This window comes from Hippoglossus stenolepis, chromosome 18 (assembly GCF_022539355.2).
Source record: "Hippoglossus stenolepis isolate QCI-W04-F060 chromosome 18, HSTE1.2, whole genome shotgun sequence".
In the NCBI taxonomy this organism is placed as follows: domain Eukaryota; kingdom Metazoa; phylum Chordata; class Actinopteri; order Pleuronectiformes; family Pleuronectidae; genus Hippoglossus; species Hippoglossus stenolepis.
Window position 1 is genome coordinate 1,435,146 of NC_061500.1, and position 25,633 is coordinate 1,460,778.

Below are 25,633 nucleotides of genomic sequence, written 5' to 3' on the forward strand. Positions count from 1 at the left end.
CTCTCAGGTTATATTTTAACGTCACAGACTTGAATCTGGACTGTGACTCAGTTCTGCTCTTCACAGGTGCAGGTGTCTAGGCTCCGCCCTCATCAGTCACATGACCCTGGCGGTGCAGACACGCTGGTCACCTCAGAGGCTTCAGCGTCGCTCTGCAGCTCAGATCAAAGACTTGTAGACCAGTTCTTTAAAAAGGTGACGACAGAACAAATCCATACGCTGCTACACTCAATCACAAACTATTAAAAAAAAGGAAAATGACTTACCTGATGTCTTTGTCTGTCTCACTGTTCACGTCCCCTTATGTGTCCAATCACAGAATATGTCCCGGTGAAGAACAGTACGTGTCCTCTGTCTGTCTCTTTATCTCTTCACCTGTCTGTACGTCTGTGTGTCTCCACGTCTGTACGTCTCTGTGTTTACCAGCGTCCACTCTGTCTGCTTTGTAGATCTGCTCCGTGCTGAGCAGGTTTCCCTCTTTGCTATTTTTACATTATACGTTAACAGAACCAGAGCTGCAGTTCTAAATTTAGAGTGGGGGGGGGTGAAGCCACACACGAGAACAGCAGTCGGCCGTGTGGAAACACAGGGAAGTGACACGAAATGAATGAATGTTGATATCGATCTTTATTCAACAGGTGCAACAACAAAAACAAGCGGGAAAGCTGTAAACACGTCTGAGCCAATCAGAAAGCAGCGCTGCCGGCTAACCGGACTCAATCTGCAAGACGAAACTCAGCACTGATGTATATTAGTGTAACAACACTCAGCCAATCAGAGTGAAGAATGTAAAGCATGTATCAGTGACCTGCAGCGTTCAGCAGCCGAACAAGCAAGCGTGCATGTGATGAAACGGATGCCATGACGTTTGCCTCGACACACCTCTCTGCCCTGGGTGAGATTAGGATATGAACTTCTAAACCAAACTCATTTTATACAATAACATTACTGTGACCCTTAAATTATTCTCTTTATTTTATATTGTTAAGTTCTTTTTTTGCTTCTTTTGATTAAGAGCTGCTTGATATTTACACAGATTTTAAATTGTTGTCATCATTTCATCTTGAAAAACACTTTGTAAATCAGTTTTAAAAAGTGCTAAATAAATAAAGTTTATTGTTTTTATTTAACTTCATTTCCCCTCTTTATATATAAAATGAATCAACGTTTGCGTGAAGAACTTGAAGCTTTTTGAGTTTTGAATATTCAGCCCACTTCTCTCCTCTGTTCGTATGTTTGTAATCTCACAGGTTTGACGTGAACACGTGGAGCCGCCTCACTTCCAGTTCAAATAACACAGGAGCTGTTTCACCTTTAAATCACAGACACACAATTTAAAGAAAATGGTGAAATTCACGCTGTCTCACCAAAGTCAAAATACAGATTGAAAACAGTTTCCTTTGTTGTTTTCTTTCCACTTGAGTTAAACAGATCTTTTGGATCTAGAATCTTATTTATTGACTCTTCACTGTTTGAAATGAGCCTGTTCAGTTGTTGTTTGTTGGGGGGTTCTTTGTGTGGGATTTTAACTGTTGTCTTTGTTTTCAAATGATTTGATTGACAAATAAACATCTTTGCCTCTCGTCTAATTCTTTATGTCAGTTGTCCTTTTAAAATTATTTTTGAGTAGAGTTCTTCGTTCCTTTCATTGGATGAAATAATATCAAGAATTAGAAGTTATTAAAAACCAGAGTTTATCTCCAATATTCAGCAGGAAACTTATAAAATATGAAGAATTCTGAACAGAGTTTGAATTTGTTACCGCAGCAGCTCTTCTGGTTCAGGAAGCAGAGGATCATGGGTAATACCCAGCGTTCAGTTGTGTTTCAGCTCACGCTATGCTACATTCTCCAAATGTTTTAATGTTTTCTTATTTGAGCAACATGGTCTCAGAGCAGATCTGGACTTTGACCCAAAGCTCCTGGTGTATAAATAGCAGTGGAGCCTGGTGGAGATCTGCCTGGTGGCAGTTTTCTGTCATCAGCAGCCGGATGATCTGAGGATCCTGTTACAGGTGAAGGGATCTCACAGAGAAGTCTCCAGAACAGCAGCAGCTCGCCCACATTCCAGAAAGTTCACTTTGTCGCATTTACACCTGTAGCTTATTAAACATCTCCAGACCAAAGTAAAGGAGAATTCAGTTCAGAGAACACAAAGGAACCAAGAAGTGTGAACACGAGATCCAGACACTTTATTGTGATGAGTCACGTTGAAGCTTTATTTATCATCTGTGAGGTGAAGAAATAGTTGTTTACAAGCATCATTGGTTCAGACTCTTCATCTTGATTTCATAGATGTGCTGTCACACTGTAAAGAGCCTTGAGATAATGTGTGTTATGATTTGGTGCTACACAAATAAAATGGAATCGAATTAAATATTTTTAGTAATTCAGCAATTCTCTTCAAATATCAGTGATCAATAAATCAGAGACAAATTTGTGATTATTGCATTTGGCAAAAGAAAACAACCTCTGTTAAAATGTTCTTTATTGACGTGGTCGGTCTGTTACAGGAAGTTTAAAGAAAATGCTCAGTTTGATTCGTCTGAGCTGAAACATCCAGGACTTCTATTTGGCTTTGGGGCCACTCGTGGTCTGGTACAGGGGAAGGAGAAACTTCCATGACTCGGCCCAACCTGAGGGCGACTTCATGGGCATCTGCTCTCTCACACCACCAGGCAGGTCCAAGGACCTCCAGGATTCTGCCCAGCCTTCAAAGAACTTGTCTTTGGTCTCATCCGCCATCTTAACTTTCTTTTCTGAAGCCGGGACTTTCTTGGGACGAGGTTGGGTTTTGCCGATGAGGTGGCCTCCTGGGCACGTCTTCTCTGATTGTTTCTCATTTTCAATATTGGAGAACAAATGCGTTCTTGTTTGGATCTTCTTCGTTATGATCACCCTCGGGTCAACGAGCTCCTCGGACTTGCTTTTCTGTTTGATCTGTGCAATGGGCTCCTGCAGTAACAGATAGGAGCTTCTCCACAGGCTGTACATCGTAGGGTTGTTGTTTAAGTTAGTGTAGATCTTGTTCTGTGCATTATTTCCTCTTGACCACAAAACTGTGTGGTGACACAGGTTGGGAGAGGACTCCAACCATGGCTTCTCCACGAGGGGCATCGGGTTGGCCAGTCTGAAGGAGCTTCCCCACTTGGATCCATCCTCGTCGGCAGTGGCTTGGTGCTGCTGAGTTGTGTTGCACAGAGCTTTCCCAGGTTGTTCTGAAGATCTATGATAACTTGTTTGATGGTTCAGAAGTGACTCAGCTCTCCATGATGTGCTCCACTGTTTCTCAGGGTATCTTTCCCTGAACATCTTGTCGTCTAAAGTCCAGCTCATTTTAGCTTCAGCTCTCTGCAAGGACATCTCCTCTTTCATGGGTTGGATCTCCATCACTTCATCCACGCAGTTCTGTGTAGAACCCTGCTCTGTCCCGTTCTCTGTGTGGAAGGCGGAACACCTCCAGGCCTCGCTCCACTGGATTAGTGAGGGTGTATCATGGTGAAACTGGCTGTCTGAGACCATCCAGGACGCCTGCCAGTCAGAACTTGACCCATGATACCTCCTCTGAGCCTGTGAACTGCTGGGAAGGTTGGAGGCTGCACTTGAACTTCCTTCGCTGGATTGTGCATTACCTTGCTGAGGTTGTGATCGCTGCTGGCGCCTTGTGGACCTCCACGATGCTCCCCAAGACTGCTCCGCAGTTGGTCCATTCTTAGGGAGTTCCACAGGCGCAAAGTGGTCCTGGTACCTTGCCCGATCGACTCGGACTTGGGGTGTGGTGGACCAACCTCCCTGCCAGAGTTCAGGCTCCTGTTGCAGAGGCTGACATCTGTATTTCCATGAGTCTTTCCATTCTGAGGCAGTGGACCTCGTGTCTCTGTCCTCTGACTCCCTGAAAGGCCTCATGGGGTCAGGCCTCGTTCTTCTTCTTTCCACCCTCATTCTATGTTTCAGTGTTTTCCAGGAGTCCATCCAGTTTGAGGAAAATGCGACATTTTCCACAGATCTCAGAGACTGCAGCTTAGATTGGGTGAATTCTCTCTCCGGCCAGTATATTATGTCATGTTTCAGTTGTTCATAGTCTGGGTCTGCTTCCTCTGATGATGAACACTTCTCCATCGTCTGAGTCTTCAGAGTGGTCTCCATCTTAGGTGACTGGGCCTTTAGAACCTTCTCTATTTCTTCACAGGGTTGTGAGTTGTTTTTCGTCACCTGCCATGACTTGCTCCACTCAGAGAGAGCGTGAAATTCGTTGTAGAGCTGCAGGTACAGATCTTTGTACTTATGCTCATTGGACTCAAGCTTGATTTTCTGAAGAAAAGACTGTTTCCACTGGATGGAATCGTCATAGGAATCATTGTCATCTGGTCTCAAAGAGCGATCAGAATTATCGTGGTTGTTGTTGACAACCGTAGCGGCTCTCCATGAATTTTCCCACTCTGGACTGTGAGAGCTTTCACTTCGAGGCTCGGATTTGTTGCAGCCGTGAAGGTTGGAAATCCTCCAACATTCCTCCCACATGGAGCTTACCTCACACTTCTTATCTTGCTTGTTCATAACGGACTCATTAATTAAAGCTTCATCTGGAAGATGATCCTGCTGACTCGCTGCCTTGGTGGATCTCCATGAATCACTCCACTCTGAGCACGGGGTTTTGTCGTGGTGCAGACTCTCCAGCAACATGGTGAAGAAACCGTATCTGCTGACATTCTCTTCATTTACAGAAGATGGATCTTTCTTATTGCTTGGGTTTGATTTCCTCCAGGAACTCTGCCACTTCTCAGCAGGAAGACTCACGTCTAGCTCTTCTGTCTCCATCAGCCTGTAGTCTGGCTTGTTCCACAGATGAAGACTGTGAGGGTCCTTCATGTTGGGCCCGTTTGGCTTGTCTGCTTCAGAGTGAGGCTGCTGGGTCGCAAACATCCAGCACTGACCCCAGTCTGATGTAGCCTCTGCTGGTGGTGGCAAAGATTTGTTGTACTTCCATGACTTTCCCCACACCATGGAACAAGGTTGAGTCTGGGTGATGAACATGAGGGACTGCAACCTGTTGAAACTCTTGTCCTGCCCCTTTTTGTTCTTGTGGCCTGGCGTTTGAGAGGAGAAGCCCCTGCTCTGGGCTCCTGGTCGGCCAAAAGATCCCGGACCTGCACCACGAGGCAGCGGAGGTTGAGCCACAGGTGTCTTGCCCTTCCAGAAATTCTCATTTTCTATTTGAGTGTCAGCGGGTTTGGTTTTACTTTCCACCCGTTTGTAGTTTCCCTGTCTGGCTCTGAAACGACCTGCCCACTCCTCGTTAATACTGCGGAAACAAACATACAAGAAAAAACGTCTTCTGTCAACACAAAGACAATACGCAAGATCTTAGTCTCACATTAACTTCCAGTAAATATTTCATGGTGGCTCGCATGTAACGGCAGTAGTGAATATCATGTCATGCACTACATGAATATTGGTATGGTATATAGGGTAGGATGGGAAAATGAGTCCAAACTGATGGAACCACACCACCACCTACAGGTCGTGACACTAATAGAGGAAAATATGTTGGGGTCAGTCTCAACTTTCAGGAGCCGGTCATACCCTCAAACTTCATCATGCTGGGTTATGTAATACATGCTGCTGGGTTACAGCAGTGTATTAATACCCTTTAGTTCAGAGGTGAAGGGGCAGCTATACATGTCATACTGAAGGGGGTTCCCGGATATTTAATACCTGAGGAATGCAGAGTTATGTACCTTGGAAGTATAAATGATTGTGTCCCTGGTAATGATTCATGTTTAACCAAGATATTATTGATCATAAGCAAAAAGATAAGAAGAAGAAAATGGTACAAGACTGAACCTCCTTCTAGGGACAGTGGTTGGAAACTGTCCAACATGAGAAACCTTTCATTCTGTCACTCTAAATGGCAGCTTCAAAATATATATATAGTATTAATATATATACAAACACATTGATAGACTTTTTCTCTACATAAATAAACGTTATCCCTCGGACATGGAGGCCGACAGAATTAATCAACAGCAGAGGGCGCTGCTGCTTATTAAAAGTTTCATAGTGTTACTTTAAAATATGGAGTAGTTAGAACTCCAGAAGGGAATCAAACCTGTGTCACTGGTCAGGTTTTCATTTTCTCTAATCCCACAAAAGACTCGTTACAGAATCCACCACAGAACAGGAGGTGACTGACCGAGCTCTGGTTTCAGGGTGCGGACACATCAGAGCTCTTTCATTTTCAACATTCCTCAAAGCATTAATCTAATTTGTCATCAGAATAAAATGTTGCCTCTATTAAATCTGTGAGTCCAACAGTCGTTAATCACCTGTCGCTTCACTTCAATCAACACGTCTCTTAAAACAACCACACCCGGCAGCTACTGACGGAAGGTACCAGTCAAGTGTCAACACATTCATCTGAACTCCAAATCTGATGATTTATTTAGTAGAGGTTTTGTTTTTTAAAGAGACCAACATTTAGTGCATCCAACTCTTAAAATGGATCATTAGAGAATATTATAGAAACAGTTGTTGTGAAGTGTAATAAGTTACAGGTCAGTTTGTGTTTGTCTCTGCAGGACAGCGTCCTTAGAGAAAGACCTGAGTTCATCCAGCAAACATCAGGTCAGTACAAAGTTTGGTGTCATGATAAATGTCAATGTTAAGTATTAGATGAATCAAAAACTTTTTTACTGTGTAGCTGAAAAAATCAAACTAAATTATGAAATGAACTAAAATAAATAAATGCTTATCAAAATTACTAAACACTCCTCCCACATTTCCGGTCACTCTGCTACTTCGTCCATCCTTTTAATTAAAATACTAATGAGTCATCAGTCAGACGTCCTGCACACAGACAGACAAACAGTCCTTACGAGGACAGGGCGCTCTTCTGTAACCGCTCCTGCTCCTGCTGCTTCCTCTGGTCCTGCTCTCGCTCCCTGATCTCCCAGACGCTCTTCATGATGGCGGCGTCGCAGGCGACCACCTCAGAGTTCTTCTCGGTCGACATCGTCACACGGCTTCCAACCCCCTGTCAACACAGAGAAAAGGAGTTTTACTACAATAAAAAACATACCTTATATAACATAAACATATGTTCAGATGCTCACTTTGGATGCAGATAGTAAAATGAGTCTCTGATGCACCTTGATGGTGAATGTGGAGACGCTGCAGACGCTTCAGCTCTTATATACGACAGCTCCGAGTGGCTTTAACATGTTAGAGGTTGGGGGGGGCTGTGTATATATATAACACCCTCCTACACATTCTATACATGCTGTAACATTATACTGTCGGTGCCAACGACCTCAGTGAAAGAAACTATTTAACATATGACTGTTAATATGACTGTTGATCTCTGAACTAAAAGTCTAAAAGCCTCCAACCTGAAATATGAACGACTAAAGAAAGCAGCGAGTAGAGTGAGAGTTGTTGGTTATTAGATGACATAAAAACAGGTGAAACATCATGATTGACAGCTGAGACTGACTTGTGATTGGTCGAGCGCGACCTCAACGCTGCGGCTCCTGATCTCGCCGGCAGCGTTAGCATCCGAAATCTTTTGGCCTCATTTCTAGACAGTGGGAGGAGTTGGAGATGCGTCGGCCATCTTTACGTACATTGAGTCTGTGGGAACTGAATGTTCAGTACTCAGTGCTGCTCCACATCCAGGGTCTGTACCCACTTTGAGAAACCAGGTCAAACCTTTGCTCTCCCTCTGACTCTGGTTCAGATGGAAATGTCTCCTTCAATGTTCCACAGAGAAACTTTCAACACTGTTTCAAAAATATAATTTCCTCCCGAGGCGTCATTACTGAAACGTTTCCTACAGGAGGTTTGAATTAACTCGGCGTCACAGCTGCTCTTCCTCCTGAATGTGATCATCTCATGTTGAGGCTAATTTGAGGTTCAAATCAAAGCCTCGATCTGCTGTGTGTGTACAGAGAGCTGTGCAGAACTGCATGCTGGGAATGTCAGCTGCGTGAACAGTAGGACACACATGCACACGAGTGACACATGCAGCAGGGGCCAGTAACATGATGAGATACGTGACAACACACCAACAAAGACTTAACAACAACTTAACTAAAAAAGTAGATGAAGACAAAACGCTGTTACACAGTTTGAAATTCAGATTTAGCGTCAACTTCACGGCCTCTTTAGAGAAACTGTTTGTGAGTCGTTTACTTCCTCAAAGAAATGGAATGAAAAACGATCCGCACACGTTACTGCGATCGACAGACAGACCGACAACATATGGTGACGGTAAAAATAGTTTGTGTGCAGCATGTTTTCTTTTCTCATGTGTGACACGATCACTGGAGCCCACAACATAAAACCAACACAAACACACAAGGTGTTTACAGCCTGGAACCACACAAACTGGTGATAAGTCAGTAAATGGGTAAATGTTGAGTTTGTCACAGTATGAAAACAACATGTACAGAGTCTGTTCATTATCACAGTAACATGAGCTGCTGCGTCATACAAGGGAAACAGGTACTCAGCAAACTGAATGGCAAAGAATTATTTAAATCACATCTCCGGTGTGATTTGGATCAATGTGGGAATGAAATTGATTTTATATTTTACAATCAAATCAATTTTCTGTCTTTGTTCAGATCTTTGAGTTGTATTCTTCCAGAACAGGTCTGTTGGGCATCGTTGTGAGGATCCTCCTGTGTGAGTCATATCTGTAAGACACAGGAATACAAATCCTTATTCATTACTCATATTCCTCATCACTTCAAATCAAGAATGTTCCCAGATAATGACTCAGAATCTATTATTTTAAAACCTCTTCCTCCTCCTGTTTCAGTAAACTCTCGCCCGACAGGTTCTTCATTGACTTATCGGAAAAAGCTTCTGAGTGTCAAGAATGTGATGGTTCGTGCCTCCAGGTGAAAAACGTCCACGTGCTCTGCAGGCGAGGAAAAGAGGAAGTAAACAAAACACGACACTGAAGCTGGAAATCACCACGTTCGTCATTTTGGTGACGTTTCTCACAGGCATCTTAAAAACGTCTTCACACCCACTGACGTCTCAAAGGTCAAGATTCCTTTTCAGGTACTTGACTTCGACATTGAGCCCTGAAAACCTAAATGTTAAATTTCAAACCTAAATAATGAATTTAAACCTAAATGTTAAAACTTGCTCTTCAGCGCCTCATAGCAGTTTGCAGAACATTTCTGTTCCCATGGTTTTATGTGTCTGATCTCAACACATGTAAGTAAACATGGTGATAATGTGACCAATCAGACGAGCTTTGCGCTCTTTGAGTTTCCTTCTAGTTTCCATTTGCTGTAAGAATTCAGACGAAGTTTCAGAAACAGAAGTTTATTGTCAGCAACATCAACAGGTCACGTTCCACGGCTTCATCTGAATAGACGCAGGATAAAGAAGTGAACAATGTGAACACAACACATTATCTCAGAGATCGTTACATGTTCACTCTCCACCTCATGTGTCAGGAGGCAGAAATGATGACGGCTCGATCTTGATTGACATTTCTGATAAAGCGCCTGAAGAACCTGTCTGACCAGAGTTTACAGAAACAGAGACGAATGCCAGTTAGAGGAAGAAGATGTTAAATAACCTCGGTGTCGTTATCTGGGATAAACTCTTGATTTCGGGGGATTAGAAATACAAGTATTGAAATTACTGGATATGAATGAGCGAATAAATATATGTTTTAAACCTGTGTCGTGCAGCTCAGAGGGAACAAGACACTGAGGGAACAAGACACTGCTTTTATTTAACCTTAGAGGCAACGAAGCCAAAACAGTGTGACAGATAAACATGTCAAACACATGATACATACAACACACAGTGCTACCGTCATTCAAGGAGAAGTCAAGAAGAACACGAGCTGTAGACTCATAGTAACGTTACATTCATGAACTCGGGCAGATTGTTGTGTCTGGTCGCACAGAAAGTTCAGTTGGAAAGTCTGCAGCTTGACGAGGAGCTGGAGGCTGCGTCATTTCGGGGGTGTCAAGTTGAGGGGGAAGCTGGACTGGTACAGGTTGTTGGTGTTGTTCTCCTGAGCAGCTAATATGGCCTGAAACAGAAGGACCCTCTGCAGCAGCTCGGCCATGAAGGAGAAGTTTTGAACCTCCTCGTCCGTTGCGACTTTGTTCTCCTGCTGCTGCTTCTCCTCGACCTCCTTATACATGTGGTCGCAGAAGTACATCCCCCCGTTCGCCGCCACCATGTCATCGACCTTCTCGAGCAGCTTCACCACTTGAGTTTTGTTGATTCCTTTCTTGTTGTTGAAGACGTGGTACCTGTTCCCGCATCTGTTTATCAGCTCTCGGAGTTTGGGATGGCCGGTCTGCACGTAGTCCTGTATGGTTCTGCCCTGCAGCTCGTCGCCTCGCGTGAACAGAACAATCATGTACTTGGGCAAGTCGGGGCCGAAGATTTGCTCCAGGGCTTCCACGCAGTTTTCTTCTTCTTTGGTGAACCTGCCGATCTGCATAACCAGCAGGAAGACGTGAGGCCCGGGGGAGGACACCTTGATGCATTTAGCGATTTCTTTCTTGATGCTATCTGCACTTTTAGACGTATCCAGAATCCCAGGCGTGTCGACCACATGGATCTTTCTGGCGCTTCTGGACCGTTCCTTCTCGCAGGTCTCTGTGACAGACTGAGCACTCGCACATGATAAGAAGACCTTTCTACCCACGATGGTGTTACCGACGGCACTTTTACCAACTCCAGTTTTCCCAATCATCACCATCCTGACGTCAGGACCTGCAACAGACATAAACGCAGTCCTGTGGGAATCAGTCGAGAATAAATGTTTCTCACAGAATAAAAAAATATATAACAGAGAAGCGTAAACACTGACTGGAAGAAGCTGAAAACGAGGAATGTTGTAAACTTCACCTGCAGGAATCGACAAGCGGACACCCATCTTCTCTCTGCTCCACCTTTTGGACTAATGAGCAACAACACAGCTCACCATGGGTTTTGTGTGAAGCTGTTTTCAGTCGTCCGCCCACTGGGAGGATCAAGCTTTATTAGTCAGGTCCACGTCCCACAGACTTCAGAGCTGATGCAGAGACGCTGGTTAAACCTTCCTGCTGCCTGTTCTCCACTCAGCTGCTACAATGCAACAGAACAGAGCTCCTCCGCCTCGTAAGTGACATCATTTCTTCTTTTCTTGTTGGACAATATTTCAACTGAGCACAAAGTAAATCAGGGATTTACAATTTCATCTGTGTTTGTGAATCTGACACATGGAAATAAAATGAAGAAAATAAATGTTCCATCCGGAATCGCTCGAGTTTCACAGGTGGTTTTGAAGTGAATTGTAAACTTCTGCAGTTTATTTTCTTCCTCTCAACTTTCGTCAGTATTGTTTTTTCTTTTCACAAGTTTTAAATCAGTGCACTGCAGCAGGAGTTTAACTCTGGACCGTGGTTACACAACTTTTCAGCAGGGCAGGTTACAACAGTTGCAGTGGAGCGCAACACGTTTCAAGGAAGTGTCACCCGTGAGTGCTCCGCTCGCAGTCTGCTGCCAAAGCCAACACCAGAACACACTGAACTAAATGAACAGTATTATTTGTACATCACCTGTTATTATTATCCTGATCCCAGACATGTGACATCCTACTGACATCTATGTTATTTAATCATGTTGTACCTCATCTTTGCATCAACTTTGTGGAACGCTGTTAATTCTCTATCTACGTAAACGGAGAGCAGCCACTTGTATTGTTTAATTTGTGTTCTAATCATCTTGATTGACAGCTCGATTGGTCGAGTGCATGTATGGGGGGGGGGGGACCTCAGTACTGCACACGATCACTGCTGCTCGGACTCTGGATGTAAATGACGTCATCAGTGCATCAGTATTAATAAAAACATCATCCTGGAACCCATCAGTGCTTCTTCTCTCCACAGGGTACCCTGAACAGTTAACCATCGCTCTGCTTGGAAAGAAAATTCACATCAAGAACGTCATTGGAAATTTGATCCTCAACGATCCGAGTTGCTTTGACTCCAAGTCAGACACCCTGGTGAAGGGAGAGAACATCTCATTCAGCGTCATCAACACACCGGACCTCTGCGATGCAGAATATCCGAACCCGGACCAGCGGATTATTGACTTCATGGCATTTTCTCACCCAGGCCTCGATCTGTTCATACTGGTCGTAGATCCTGAAAACGCCCAAGAGGAAAAGGTCGTTGGTCAAATCACTAAACTTCAGGACGTCTTCGGAGAACAAATCACAAAGCACTTAGTCGTCATGTCTCCAGACCTCCAAAGTTTAGAAGCACTCGCTCATCTGGAGGAAGTGTTCAATGTGCCCATCGTCGCCCCCACCGACAATCTGCCCATCGAGTGCAGGACGTGGTGTCCGGTGGGTCATTCATTCGTGTACGAGTACAAAGACTACAGCCAAGGGGTTGTGTTACGAAGAAAGGCAGCCATTGAGAAGAGCAGGTAGAATCTTGATTACAACAATACGAGTTGGTTCTGCATGTTCACTGTGTGTAGAGACCCCAGGGGTCCCGTCCTCCTGCCTGGGCGGGTTTCTCAGGCTGTTCTGAAGGTTTTTGCATCAGACTTCCTGAAAAGTGGAATCATGCTTCCAATCTTCAGAAATCTACAGTGAGAAACATGGATTAAAGAAAATCATCCCGACAGCAGGATGGGACCTTTCTCTGTCGCTCTCATCTATTGATCTGTTTCCAATAATTATGACTTTTGTTTCAGAGCCAAGAACAACTGGGGGAGTGAAGGTAAGTTAATAAGTATAAATGTACGAAGGGCTGATTTGGTGTGTGTTGTTTCAAAGTACCAGGAATAAAGGAAAGTTCCTCAGTGAACAGAAGTATGAATGTTTCATCTTCACAGATACTGACGCAACCAGTCAGGCCACATTGCAGCATAACTCTGCTCCAGCACCTCCGATAAGTATGAAACACAACTCAATACAACATGTACACCAGAGTTTAATGAGATGGATCTTTGCTATGGGTTAGGGTATTAGAGCCAAATGGAAGAAAAAGAATGTGGAGATTTCGGGAATAATGTTGTGATATCAGGAGAATAAAGTCGTAATTTATTGATTTGTTTTTAAACGAAATTAGGAACTTTAAGTATTTTTTCTCGAAATCTCCAAATGTTTCTTCCCTTTAAGTGACTCTAATACTTTGTGGTACTGAGCTAATCTTACTTACTTTAGTTCAAAATACTGACAGATTTGCTGGACTGTCTCTTCAGGTACCAGCGTCCTCGCAGCGCCGGACCGCTGGTTTAACATCGTCCTTCTGGGACTAACTGGGACCGGAAAGAGTTCATCTGCAAACACCATCCTGAATACTGGAGGCTCCAAGCAGGACATAACGCCATTTAGATCCGAGGCGAGCTCCATCCCCGTCACCAGCCACTGTGAATTCAGATTCATGACCAAGCCGTTCGGGATTCCCGTGAGACTGGTGGATACTCCGGACTTCTTTCACGAGGATCTCAGAGACCCAGAGGCCCACATAGAGGAATGTAGGAAGTACTGTCAGCGAGGGCAGTGTGTGGTGCTGCTGGTGTTACAGCTGGGCCGGTTCACGGATGGAGAGAGAGGGATTTTACTGAAGCTGGAGAAAAGGCTGGGCTGGAAGATCAGGGAGGAAACGGTCTTGTTGCTGACCCACGGAGACGACCTGAGAGGAGATCTGGTCAAACACGTTGAAACGCATCCTCAACTCAAGAGCATCGCTGAAATGTGCAGTTTCCGTTGTCACGCATTCAACAACAAGATCCTGGACAACAAGCAGGTCACAGAGCTCGTCAAGAAAATTCCAAACTATAAAAAACGTTTCCCGAAGATCGCAAGAAAAGAAGAAAGTGGCTGCCAGTTGAGTTAGATCGGCTCCATGTGCTCATCAGTGCACGGCCATGTGTCTTTAATGTACACAAGTTATCTCACATCTTAGTTCAGTCTTTATATTTATTCTTTCTTTCCTGTATAGTTCATCCTTCTCAGGCTGCTCAGTCATCACTTTTGGACGTCAGCTGACGTGTTAGCTCTCTGTTGATTGGTCAGTGATGCAGATTATAATGTCGGAGATGATCAAAGTGATCAATGTGTGTTTGGCACTGATTTCTCCTGAAGTCTCACAGACGTCTACAGACGTAAGGTTGGTGGTGAGTTCACAGATTGTATTCGTTTCCTCTGTTTGTGCTTTAATAATCTGCAGCATGAAGTCAATCTGTGAGAAGGACTTTTGTTTATCTGAATTTTATATGAAACGTTGAGTCAAACTGTCACGAGTGTTTTCTGCACGTTTTCCTGTTTAAATGCAGCAGAGTCGACGACAGGAAACAATCAGACATTTTGTTAAATTGATCAATAAATACTTAAAAAACCCAAAAATCTTTTCTGTTCTGTTATTGATTTATCACCAACAGTCACTTTAACATACTGCACATGCTCAGAGTGTGTGTGTGTGTGTGTGTGTGTTGCTGAGCAGGATCTTCCACATCGTTTAATAGTGTGATGAGTTCCCTCACGTTCCATCAGAACCTGGCTCCTTGTCTAATTAACGGGATGTTTCTATTGGCTGGAGCCTCTGACTCGGTGTAAACCTTGAGCAGGTTCTTAAACAACCACCAGGGGGCGGAACGGAGAAGCTGCCACTATGTGGCACGTCATCATCCTGTCTCGGTCTCAAAGATTGTAAATGTAAGACAGAGGCATCTCTCGGTAGTGTGTCACTCTATCAACATATCAATATAATAAGTATATTGTCACGTTGTAAAAAACTACGGACTGTGTAGCTGCCTCTTATTTAATTATAATATTATTATGATGTCATAAAATATTCTCTTCAACAAACACAGGAGAGAAAAAGAAATAAACCAAGAACACGTGGTTCGGTGGAGAAAACCGACAGAAGCCTCCTCACCTCTGTTCATCTACGATCTTTGATGACACGTCATCTTTGTGACCCGGAGACGTCAGTGTGCGACAGGGCCGCCTGGCGGACAGACATGGCTGCTTCCCCGGAGCCGAGGCTCGGCGGCGGGTTCCCCGGTTCTGCCCGGGCCGCGAGGTCCTGGTGGCGGCTGGCGGTGCTGCTGTTCTCCGTGTGGGCGCTGCCCGGGGCCTCGGGCCTGGTGGAGGGGCTCTACTGCGGAACCGAGGTCTGCTACGATGTGCTCGGCGTGTCCCGGGAGGCCGCCAAGCTGGAGATCGGCCGGGCGTACCGGCAGCTGGCCCGCCGGTACCACCCGGACCGGTTCAGGGTGGAGGAGCCGGGTCTGGAGGGGGAGACCCAGGAGTCCGCTCAGCGGAGGTTCCTGCTCATCGTGACCGCCTACGAGACGCTAAAGGTCGGAGAGAAAGTTGAACTTGTTCATGTTCATGATCCAGAACAGAAATGAGATCTTCAGGTTCTTTACATCCTGTAAAATTCATATAAGCAGAAAGTTTCCTTCATGTTTATAACATGAACTCAGATTGTGTGTTTCTCTGATGTTCAACATGAATGAACTAATGAAACGTGTTATTATCACAGGATGACTCACGTGCTGAGGTAAAACTTACCAGGATAATTACTCACAAGCAGTTTTCTATATGAAACAATCTTTCATTATTAATCTAAGGGGATTCTTATGTTTGCATCTTATAATCTCTCTCTGATCAATCAATCAATTGATCTTTCAACTTTTCATACAAGCAATGTAACTCAAAGTGTTTTACAGATGAAAGCAATAGAACTAATAACCTGCCTCTCAAATAACACATAGAATAATATTAAAACATCCAGGACAGGAAACACTGTCAAGAAAATAAAGATTAGAAAATAAAACAATGATTGAGATGCGACCACGATCGAGGTAAAATACTAAAATACTAAAATATAAGTGTGAAACCAGAGAAGTCAACAAGTCAGAAAAGTGGAAACAAGCCAAATAAAGTAAATCAATAAGAAATCCAGGGAGTGAATAATATTCATTATCTCTCTGTGTGTGTGTGTGTGTGTGTGTGCGTGTGCGTGTGTGTGTGTGTGTGTGTGTGTGTGCAGGATGAAGAGACCCGGCGGGACTACGACTACATGCTGGACCACCCTGAGGAGTATTACCAGCACTACTACACCTACTACCGTCGGCAGCTCACACCCAAAGTGGACGTCAGGATCGTCATCCTGGTCACCATCTGTGCCATCTCCATATTCCAGGTAGGACCACAGCTCAGAGCTTCACTCTCAGACAAGCAGCAGCAATGAGCCACGAACAAATCCACAGTGAAAACAGCTTTAGAGTAAACGATGATACTGAATCGTTTCCCAGTCGTGATCTCCAGGTGTGAACCCGTCAGATAACAAGCCTCCGTCTCTCCTGCAGTTTTACAGCTGGCACAGCAGCTACAAGGAGGCCATCAACTACCTGGTGACGGTCCCCAAGTACCGAATCCAGGCCACGGAGATCGCCAGGCAGCAGGGCCTCCTCAACCGCACCAAGGAGAAGGGCAAGAACCGGCGCTCCAAAGAGGAGATCCGCGAGCAGGAGGAGGAGGTGATCCGTGACATCATCAAAACCAAGATCGACATCAAGGGAGGCTACCAGAAGCCCAACCTGTCGGACATCCTGCTGTGTCAGATCGTGCTCTTCCCCTACTACCTGACCACCTACCTGACCTGGTACGTCTCCTGGGTTTACCGCTTCACCATCTGCAGGGAGGAGTACGGCGAGGAGGAGAAACTCTACCTGATCAGGTCAGTTGCCATTAGAAAGGTTCACGTGGTCACGTCAGCGTCCGCTCGGTGACGGGTCGTCTCACAGCTCGCTCTGCTCTCACTCTCAGGAGATACATGAAGATGTCTCAGTCTCAGTTCGACAGCCTGGATGAAAGCCCCAGACAGACGTTCATGGAGAAACGGCTCTGGATCAAAGAAAACTACGAGGTTCGTGACTTTGAGTTATTTCTTTCTCCTCTTTCTCTGCACGTTTTCCTCTGGATGCTCACAGCGAGCGACTGTGACCGGTCTGCGTGTGTTTCCTCCAGTTGCACAGGAAGGATCAGGAGGAGGAGATGAAGGTGAAGATGGCGACAGACCCGAGGATGAAGAGGTATCGCCGCTGGATGAAGAACGAGGGGCCGGGCCGGCTGACGTTCATTGACGACTGACGGCTGCCTGATCTGTCTGTAACACACACACCTGCCTCAGTGCCGACGCACACGGACATCACGCACCGCGCTGTGTGGGGAAACGCTTGTACAGAAACATCAACTATGCCTGTTTATATAGCGAGAGATATTTTCATAGCGACCCGGCCTCGTAAAGCAGAAGTGGAATAAACTGCATCTGAGAAATTTGAGGGTTTTTATACACGATGCTGTTTTTTTTTGGTTTTTTGTTTTTCATCTTTTAAACTTTGATTCTGTAATTTTTCTGGTGAGAACGGACGGATGAGCTTCAGTGCCTGAGTTATTGTGAAGCGGATGTTATTCAGTGCAGGAGGTTAAACATCACGTCAACATGGCGCCTGGTAACCGACAGTAAAAAGTGCCCTTGTTTTAGGCTCCTGCCGCCTCCTGCTCGCTCCTCATGCTCACTCCTCCTCCTGCTCGCTCCTCCTGCTCACTCCTCCTCCTCATGCTCCTGCTCCTCCTGCTCCTCCTCCTCATGCCGCTCGTCTCCTCCTGCTCACTCCTCCTCATGCTCGTCCTCATGCTCACTCCTCCTGCTCCCTCCTCTCCTCATGCTCCTCCTCCTCCTGCTCGCTCCTCATGCTCACTCCTCCTCCTGCTCGCTCCTCCTGCTCGCTCCTCATGCTCACTCCTCATGCTCGCTCCTCCTGCTCACTCCTCCTCATGCTCGCTCCTCATGCTGCTCTACTGCGTCAGTTCAACGCCTGAAGAGTAAAACCAATGAAAAGTATTTGCATCTTTTTCTTTCATGATGAATTAACCAGGGTCAGAGTGTATTTTAAAGAACGGTGACATTTTGAATTCAGACGAGATCGAATAGAACTTGGACGTATCGAGCGTCATGTATTACAGAAGACTGCAGGCAGGGGGAGCTGTTTGCTTGGTTCCATCAGAAGTAAGAAAATCCAAAGTTTCTGGTTTACATTTTAATTTGCTTATAGACGGGAGATGGATAGAAAGACAAGAGACAGAGAGGTGGTGGATAAAGTATTAGTTATTAATAATAAGATGCAGGAAAGAGGTGAAGTTTTCATCCGACTGAGGAGACGACGGTGAAGACACATCAACCTAAAGATGAAAAAACTAAAACGGACAAATTTCTGTCTTATTGTCTGATTTGTTGCTGAAGCTATTTTCTTTGAGAAGCAAAAAAAACAAGAGAAGCACGTTCCAGACGTTGTGGAAATCATCTTTCTGTGTGAATGGAAACCAAAGTCACAGCTGAGATGTTTTTCAACCGGGAGGTCCGTCGTCATGGTTTCTGATCCGTCTCCGTGTCTTCAGACCTGCTCACTGTTTCATGCTTCCTGCTTTTTACTTAAGATTATTTATTTGTCTCTCATTTGTCTTTTGGTTGTTGTTTTGTGCTGAGGCATTAAAGTCCAACTGTAACTACGCTCCTGATCGTTATGAACTAAATGTTTTCTTTGTCTTTTGTGTAAAGTTCCAGCCTCACACACAAATGTACAGAACAGGTCTGTCACCAGCTCGTATTAAAATCACTTGATTTAAAACAGATCAGAAGTTAAAGTTGATGTGAAGGTTTTTATACATTCACAAGTTTATAAAGGTGAGTATAGAAATGTTAAAGAATTGTTCCTGCTCCTCGTCCTGAGAAGACAAAGACTTAGTTTGACTTCTAACAAACGACTCCGTCATTAACTCAATCCAATCACCCGCTGCATGTTACCTAAGTGCCTTTGAGCCGAGCAGCAAACCCGTCCTGCTGGCTGATGTCAGACTTGTGAAGATGGAAAGAAGACGCAACACGTCAGGTTTTTCCTTTAACATTAAAAATTATTAACATACATTTTAAAACATACAAAAACAAACATTACAAGGCAGAAGGCCGAGGTCATTCCAACGTCAACAATAACCGTTTGTATTTGAATAGTAAAATGAACTGGACGTAACCTCGCTGTGCGTCGAGGCCTCGTGACGACGCGCTGACTCGTCACTGAGAACTGATCCTGATCAGATCAGATTTCTCACAAGTGCAGAAACCTCCAGATCGCAGAGTTTTTTAGTGCAGTTATAATAAGAGCTGGAATCTGCCTCAGCAACGAACTACATCACAGGAAGCACGAAGACTGAAGGTTTGACAGAAACAGCTCGTTTCTGAGCAGCGACTCAGCGGAGACGTTTGATTGGTTGAAAACAGACTGTAATTAAAGATGGAGGACGCACCTTCATTTCCTCCCACTATCCGGAAATGAAGCCAAAACATCCTGGATACCTTCGCCGCCATCTTGAAGAGTCAGAGTCAGTGAAGTGGTGATCAGGAAGTAGAGCTGTAGTATATAGGTCCCGCCCATACATGCACCTGACCAATCAGGAGTCAGTCTCAGCTGTCAATCATGACGTCTCAGCCTGTTTTTATTTGATCAAATAACTAATTAAAACCAAACTGATCAGAAACACTTTAAAAACAAGTTCTGGCTCCTGATTGGTCGAGCAGGTGTATGGACGGGACATTCAAATAACGTCACCAGTAGATGGCAGCGTTCGTATCCTAAATATTTCGGCTTCATTTTTGAACAACAGGAGGAAGTGGAGAAGCGTCGTCCATCTTTATTTACAGTCACTGGTCTTTACTGGTTTCCTTTTTATTCTAATGTAGAAATATTTGGGAGGAAAATGACAGTAATCAGCTTCCAAATGTTCTTTCACGTTAATAAAATGTAATCTTTTAAACGTGCAGCTGGCCGACCAAAAAAATGGCAACTTGATTTCGAACGTCTCCGGTAAAAACTGGACTCTAACGTTGAGCTCGGTTCAAATAGCAAAGATCTGAACAGAACGCAGGTTTATGAAAAACATTCAGTCTTGAGTAAACCAAAATAAAATCAAAAGTAAATTTAAACCTTCACTTCGTCTTAATCTCTTCATATATGAAACACAACCGACTGCAAACGTGCTGCGGAACAGACGTCCGAGGGAAAGAGACACGAGTCCAAAGGCTTCAGTGACATCACCCGAAAGTCCCATCGTCTTCAACATCAAAGGACTTCACGACAGGGTTCAGGCGAAGATGAAAGAAAGTGTGTTTGATCTGTTGACCTTCATGTTGGTGAAGTGGAGCCGGGACAATAAGCACAAAGTGGGATGAAGCTCTGAAGCTCAAACGCTCCACTTCCATTTGGGATCTTTTTTAAAGACTCTTCTTTCAGAAACGACCGAAGCGTCCGAGTTGGTTGACGATTGTTTTTTTTGTTAATTAATATTTTAATAATGAATCAACTCACACTCGTATTCAAGGTTCAGACTCAGAGTTTAAACAACTCTCTCTGTTTCCTGTCTCGTGAATCTCAGTTGTACAGAAAAACATTTCTGCCAGAGGAGGAAAAAAACCAATGACTCATATCGAGTCATATTTATGAGTTATATCTATTTCTAAGGTTGTTTTCACTAATTTTGACTTAACGTGAGTGTTTTTCTTGCTTTTTGTTTCATGGACCAAGAATTCGCCTCCTTCTCGTCTTTCGTTCACCTCCAGACTTTTCTTCCTCACTCGGAGTCTTCTCGTTTTCTGGGGTCACGAAACATGTTCACGTTTTCTCTTCTGCCAGCAGCTCGAGACATTTCTCCAGAGATCGTCTTGTTTCTTTGTCAAACTTTTCCATGTGTTATGATCATTAGTTCTGCTAATTAATCACACGTCAGCAACACCGAAGAGCTTCCTCTGCAGCTCACTGGATGAAACAGACACTAAGAAGGATTCTCTTCTCAGGTTTGGTTTCTTCAGGGGATGAAACAGATTTTAAGTTGTCAGCAAATCTTTGTTCAGAATGTGAGTTTCTAAAAGGCCTCGTTTCATCTTCAACTGAAATACGGGATTAAAACTGAATTTCCGGACAGATTTCTTTAACACTTTAAGACAGATTTCCATTTTAGACGAGGCTTCATCTTCACTGAGCATCTGTCCTGTGTTCTTCTGCAGCGAGTTTTCATTTTTCATCTCCGGATCGGACACTTCAGGTGTTTGGATGTCAACGTCAGGTTCTTACGAAGTTTTGACCAGGTCGTAGACGTAAATGAGAAAGTCGTCGTCAAACTTGATGAAGTACACGGAGGGTTTGGCCTCCACCTGGTGAATGACCATGCCGGTTCGCTTGCCGCCATCCTCTTTGGCGTACTCGACCTGTTTACCCACCAGGCTGTCCACCACCTCCCCGGGCTCCCTCTCCGTCGGGACGCTGTCGTCTGCAGAGAGACGGAAAACAAGACATGTCACCGCTGATATTAATGAACCAAAACAGAGCAAAACAAAGATTAAACCTAATTTCCGAGAGATTTAAAGGAACATTTTTGGAAAATTCATTGAAAACACAACCCCTCCAGCCACTAGGTGTCACTGAGACAAAGTAGTTGGGTTCCTATGAAACTTCACTCACTGGAGTCGGGCATGATGCGGAGATCTCCTTCTTTATAATCGTCCAGCAGCTGGTACATGTAGAGGACGGGGTCTTTCTCGTAGGTGATGTAGAACCAGGTGGTCACGATGGGAGCTCGGGCCAGAACCATCCCCCGCCACTCCTCCTTCGGACCCTCCTCCGTCTCAAACATGTGCTCCACCGCTTTCCCTATCATGGTGTCTGCCAGGCTGGCGTCTGTCACACGGGATTTAGCTGCAGAGATAAAGAATTAATAATATTAACGCAGCTTGGCAACATGTTGACGTGGTTTTTAGGACGGTGTGTTCTGTGGACTCTCACCCAGTCGGTCAGGAAGCACCTCCAGCCCCTGAACCCTCTCGTCCTTGTGCAGCTCCAGACCATAAACACAGTCGAAACCATCGTACTTGATCAGGTAGAGCGACGGGTTCACTGGCACCTGGTGCAAACACATTCAGATGAGAACCACATGTGATGATCCCGAGGCTCCGTGGACTCGTCTCTGATGATTACCTGGTCGAGCACCGTTCCCTTCCAGACCACATGACCTGCTCCCTCCTTCCACACGTGTTGGATCCTGCTGCCGACGATGTTGGATCGAGGCTGCGACAGAACTTTGGTGGTCGGACCCAGGCTGCTCTTGTGTTTCCTGTACAGTGACATGTTTGATTCTCTCACGTGGAAACAGAAACATCATCTTTCTCTCTGATCTCATGTTTCCTGCTACAGTAAATAAAGTTATTTCAGCCACAAACTAAATCAGCTGAGACACATCTCCACTCACTTGTGAGGATTCTTTTTCTTCATCATATTTGCAGAAACACCTTCATGCCCTGAGGAGAAGAACAAATCACACAACGTTCATCCAACACTGCAAATATAAAACACTGAGTTTACTACAGATCCTGGATCATTTTCTCCTCCACCACCGTCCACGTGTCTGTTTGTCATCAGGGTGGAACAAAACCTAAAAGTACATTCAGCTGCAAACCTCTAATCAGACAAAGAGAAACTTAATGAACTGCATTAGATGAAGACATTAACCTCTGTGGCGAGGGGGGGGACATGTGAGTGTTGACCTCTGACCTGTATCAGCTGTGTCTCTGTGTCCCGGAGCGTTCTTCATTCATCTGGATGCAGGGAGGCAGCCAGGCTGCCCAGACGCACAGCAGGTCACCTGCCGAGAGGACGCACAACCATTAAACTACCAATCACAGGTAACCAGCGGAACCAGGACAACTACTATTGACTGTTTTACTCACGCTCAGGTTTCCAGGAAAGGTTGAGACGTCTTCTGTGTTCAGGACTCAGACTTCACGTCTGCGCCTCAAAACCAGAATCAAACCTGTGACAATAAAACACAAATCAACAAAACTGTGAGATGATTGATCCGAAAACAAAAAGACACAATTATGTTTTATTTCACTGTGACTGGTAATCACAGTAAAATGACTTTAAATTCTAGATTTTTAAATAGAATTATTAAAGTTTTGTTTCAGTCGTGATTCATGGAACGCCCTCTGCTGCCACCTGTTGGGTGCAGGTGAGTAATGCAGTCTGGATTGCGATGAGTGTGTAACCACATACAGTGTCAAACAGGACATGCACATTCTGAGCTGGCTCCAAAGTCTTGGTCTTTGTCAAACTGACTGAATTTCTCTTTTTTAAAACTCATAAAGCATCAAACTGAACCTGAACATCTCAACATGAAAGAGTAAATGTGTGTTTGTGGAGGAGCAGTTCTGCCTTTAAAAGGTTTCATGTCCGGAACATGAAACTTCAATTATTGATCAGTGGAGCCTGAGAGTGGAGCCTGCAGTGCATTATCTGTCTAACACATCCGACCCTCTGACTGATCTGTGTCCCCTCCACTGCTCCGGAGCTTCATCTGCAAACCACAACTCAATAACATGAAGACACAGATAATATCTAATTACTAACAAGACGAGTTTCTGGGAAAAGCAACGCTTCGACTGTTTTGATTATTTTGTGACCTCACACGTCTGGAACCACATCGACACTGCGCCTGATGTGAAGCCACATTTCAAACCAGGACATTCAACTCGTTCATTTCATTCATGACTGACCAACATGGACACGAGGACACAGTCGGAAAGAGAAACAGGGAAATGTCTCAACAAATTACATTTGAGATGTAGAAGAACATTGACTCTGCCAAGACAAACGCATTTTCTCACCATGTGTGAGAAACGGAAAATAAATTCCCGGATCTGCCCGTTTATCCAGATTTATGCTGTCAAGGGTTTTCAGGGTTTTCCTGCTCGTTACCTGCAGAGGAAAATCAACGACAGAAACACCAGAGACATTTTGCAGCGTTTGGCAGCAGCTGGTGGTGATTTCCTTCCCGTTGCCCCGAGCAACGCGTGATTAGTCATCTGTTGTCATGAGGGGCCGAGCAGCGCTGACCAGCAACGACCAAACGTCACCCAGTCCGGTGTGTAACTTTAATAACTGGGACCAGAGAGGAGGAGTCTAGTACCACACACACACACACAGACACACACACCGGACACACACACACACACACACACTCTGTACTGGTACTGTAAGAACTGAAAAATGTATCAAACACTGAAGGTTTCACTCAGTTTCCTCCAGAACATCTGGATCACATCAGGTCGAGTTCAAACAGCCGGACCTCAGCTCCGAGCACGACAAGCTCATGAAGCTCACGTGTTAAACAAGGAGCCAGTGTTTCTGTATTTGAATAAAGGAAAACTCGAGAGTATTTACATTAAAGTATTAAAGCAACACTATGTAACTTTTACCGAGCAACAGCGCCCCCTGCAGCCACACACACTGATGCTTTTTGTTGTTTTTATGTAGAGAAAAAAACTAAACTTTCTCAACTTTCACATCAGTTTATCGTTGCGAGGGAGACGCACATCTACAGAGCCCCCTATGGGTCATGGCCAGAATGTTTTATTTTGATAACTTTTGTGTTACCTTGCAACAGTTTCCTGTTGAAACCGGTTGTGAATTAATCCGACATCAGAGTGTTGCGATAGAAGCGATGTTCAGGGTCGGTCACGGTATCGGGTTTTATCTGTGTCAGGGACAGAAACACAAACTGCAGCTTCAGGCTCAGACTCAACACAGACTCTGTTCTCCTCGTGGCTCAGAAGGAACAGACGTACTGAAAGGTGAATCCTCAGAAGATTCTCGCCTGTGACATCAGCAGTGAACAGATGTAGTTTCCCTGCAGCTCCACCGTGACCCTTGACCTCTAGTTTGATTTGATTACAAGCTGGTAAAGGGGGCGTGGTTATGAGGAGCATGAAGCATGTCAATCATCTGTCAAAAAGTTTTACATTTAAACAAATTAAAGCTGAACTTTAATTCATCACAGGCTGTTTTACACATCATCAGGTTCAATCAAACAAACCCTGAGTGAAACATGAAGGTTTAAACTCCCACTGCCTCTTTGTGTCAGTACCTGAGGTTGCTGGTTTGAACACCACCTGACCAAAGGTTTGAAAATAATTAATAAATATTCTGTCATCATCTGCACTGACGAACCTGCAGGTTCTGCAGAGTCAGCCATGTTGTCCCTTTTTAAAAATACTCACTGTTATGTCCAGCTGCCGGTCAGGTAGAGAGGGGCGGGTCGGGGTCTCGGACCCGCGGACAACAGGGGACAGTGTCCGACACGTTTCCCCGGAGCAGGTAGACACAGCCCAGACACGCAGAGCAGCCGGAGCCGTGGCTGTCTGCTCCCCCGCCCCTCCCCCGCAGCAACAACCGTCGGCGGGAGAACGCAACGGACAAAACGAGCGCTCAGCGTGTTGTTTACCTGCGGCCGAGCGGCGGCCTCTCGCACAGGTGTGCGCTCGTTTCTGTGTCTTACCGTCGGTGGGCTTCAGGGAGACGCGGGGGTCTGAGGGGACCGAGGCGGGTTCGGTCCGTCCACACTGAGTCCGGATCCACTTCACAGGAACCAGAATCAACCCGGAGCGTCAACACGCGGCAGGAAGACACACACGTCCGGTCAACACTTTCACAATAAAAGCGCTGCAGAATGAGCTGAGACTGAGGAGGTGATGTGATGC

General features: G+C 45.0%; 5 protein-coding genes across 10 annotated transcripts; 2 read left to right on the forward strand and 3 right to left on the reverse strand.

The window, feature by feature from the left end:
- Positions 1-2,221: 2,221 nt before the first annotated feature.
- On the reverse strand, positions 2,222-7,198 carry LOC118125400. The gene is made up of 3 exons (XM_047344468.1): positions 7,112-7,198; positions 6,875-7,032; positions 2,222-5,301 (listed from the first exon to the last, which is right to left on the reverse strand). The coding sequence occupies exons 2-3, from the start codon at positions 7,009-7,011 to the stop codon at positions 2,568-2,570; spliced, it is 2,871 nt and encodes a 956-aa protein (XP_047200424.1). The 5' UTR covers positions 7,012-7,032; positions 7,112-7,198; the 3' UTR covers positions 2,222-2,567.
- Positions 7,199-9,322: 2,124 nt separating this feature from the next.
- On the reverse strand, positions 9,323-11,035 carry LOC118098161 (GTPase IMAP family member 7). Of its 2 annotated transcripts, none has more exons than XM_035141702.2 (2): positions 10,893-11,035; positions 9,323-10,757 (listed from the first exon to the last, which is right to left on the reverse strand). In XM_035141702.2, exons 1-2 carry the CDS (start codon positions 10,918-10,920, stop codon positions 9,982-9,984), a joined length of 804 nt encoding a protein of 267 aa, XP_034997593.2. In that variant the 5' UTR covers positions 10,921-11,035; the 3' UTR covers positions 9,323-9,981. The 2 variants fall into 2 exon arrangements, with proteins under 2 accessions (XP_034997593.2, XP_034997596.2); XM_035141705.2 differs by having other exon boundaries at positions 10,855-10,938.
- LOC118098160 (GTPase IMAP family member 8) lies at positions 10,927-14,388 on the forward strand. Its single transcript, XM_035141701.2, has 5 exons — positions 10,927-11,144; positions 11,915-12,458; positions 12,732-12,757; positions 12,873-12,932; positions 13,242-14,388. Exons 1-5 carry the CDS (start codon positions 11,117-11,119, stop codon positions 13,877-13,879), a joined length of 1,296 nt encoding a protein of 431 aa, XP_034997592.2. The 5' UTR covers positions 10,927-11,116; the 3' UTR covers positions 13,880-14,388.
- Positions 14,389-14,959: 571 nt separating this feature from the next.
- Positions 14,960-17,352, forward strand: dnajc25 (DnaJ (Hsp40) homolog, subfamily C, member 25). The gene is made up of 5 exons (XM_035141576.2): positions 14,960-15,347; positions 16,043-16,195; positions 16,362-16,732; positions 16,822-16,921; positions 17,023-17,352. Exons 1-5 carry the CDS (start codon positions 15,006-15,008, stop codon positions 17,143-17,145), a joined length of 1,089 nt encoding a protein of 362 aa, XP_034997467.1. The 5' UTR covers positions 14,960-15,005; the 3' UTR covers positions 17,146-17,352.
- A 616-nt stretch (positions 17,353-17,968) lies between these two features.
- On the reverse strand, positions 17,969-25,580 carry LOC118125748 (spindlin-Z). 5 transcript variants are annotated; one of them, XM_035184678.2, is made up of 9 exons: positions 25,432-25,575; positions 24,531-24,630; positions 22,826-22,908; positions 22,650-22,740; positions 22,348-22,396; positions 22,077-22,212; positions 21,885-22,002; positions 21,564-21,797; positions 17,969-21,372 (listed from the first exon to the last, which is right to left on the reverse strand). In XM_035184678.2, exons 4-9 carry the CDS (start codon positions 22,687-22,689, stop codon positions 21,173-21,175), a joined length of 777 nt encoding a protein of 258 aa, XP_035040569.1. In that variant the 5' UTR covers positions 22,690-22,740; positions 22,826-22,908; positions 24,531-24,630; positions 25,432-25,575; the 3' UTR covers positions 17,969-21,172. The 5 variants fall into 5 exon arrangements, with proteins under 5 accessions (XP_035040569.1, XP_035040570.1, XP_035040568.1 ...); XM_035184679.2 differs by lacking the exon at positions 25,432-25,575 and adding an exon at positions 25,154-25,293; XM_035184677.2 differs by lacking the exon at positions 24,531-24,630 and having other exon boundaries at positions 25,432-25,580.
- Between the last annotated feature and the right edge of the window lie 53 nt (positions 25,581-25,633).

What these genes read in the sequence shown, in the direction of transcription:
- LOC118125400 (XM_047344468.1), bottom strand. Translation starts at nt 7,011, where the DNA reads ATGTCGACCGAGAAGAACTCTGAGGTGGTCGCCTGCGACGCCGCCATC. An exon ending in CAGAAGAGCGCCCTGTCCTC is followed by an intron (nt 5,302 to 6,874) that starts GTAAGGACTGTT and finishes TTGTTTCCGCAG; the next exon opens with TATTAACGAGGAGTGGGCAG.
- LOC118098161 (XM_035141702.2), bottom strand. Translation starts at nt 10,920, where the DNA reads ATGGGTGTCCGCTTGTCGATTCCTGCAG. An exon ending in CCGCTTGTCGATTCCTGCAG is followed by an intron (nt 10,758 to 10,892) that starts GTGAAGTTTACA and finishes TGTCTGTTGCAG; the next exon opens with GTCCTGACGTCAGGATGGTG.
- LOC118098160 (XM_035141701.2), top strand. Translation starts at nt 11,117, where the DNA reads ATGCAACAGAACAGAGCTCCTCCGCCTC. An exon ending in GCAGCCATTGAGAAGAGCAG is followed by an intron (nt 12,459 to 12,731) that starts GTAGAATCTTGA and finishes CTTTTGTTTCAG; the next exon opens with AGCCAAGAACAACTGGGGGA. An exon ending in TGCTCCAGCACCTCCGATAA is followed by an intron (nt 12,933 to 13,241) that starts GTATGAAACACA and finishes CTGTCTCTTCAG; the next exon opens with GTACCAGCGTCCTCGCAGCG.
- dnajc25 (XM_035141576.2), top strand. Translation starts at nt 15,006, where the DNA reads ATGGCTGCTTCCCCGGAGCCGAGGCTCGGCGGCGGGTTCCCCGGTTCT. An exon ending in GAGAAACTCTACCTGATCAG is followed by an intron (nt 16,733 to 16,821) that starts GTCAGTTGCCAT and finishes TCTCACTCTCAG; the next exon opens with GAGATACATGAAGATGTCTC. An exon ending in GGATCAAAGAAAACTACGAG is followed by an intron (nt 16,922 to 17,022) that starts GTTCGTGACTTT and finishes TGTTTCCTCCAG; the next exon opens with TTGCACAGGAAGGATCAGGA.
- LOC118125748 (XM_035184677.2), bottom strand. Translation starts at nt 22,689, where the DNA reads ATGAAGAACGCTCCGGGACACAGAGACACAGCTGATACAG. An exon ending in AGGGAACGGTGCTCGACCAG is followed by an intron (nt 22,003 to 22,076) that starts GTAATCATCAGA and finishes TGTTTGCACCAG; the next exon opens with GTGCCAGTGAACCCGTCGCT. An exon ending in CCGCATCATGCCCGACTCCA is followed by an intron (nt 21,373 to 21,563) that starts GTGAGTGAAGTT and finishes GTCTCTCTGCAG; the next exon opens with ACGACAGCGTCCCGACGGAG.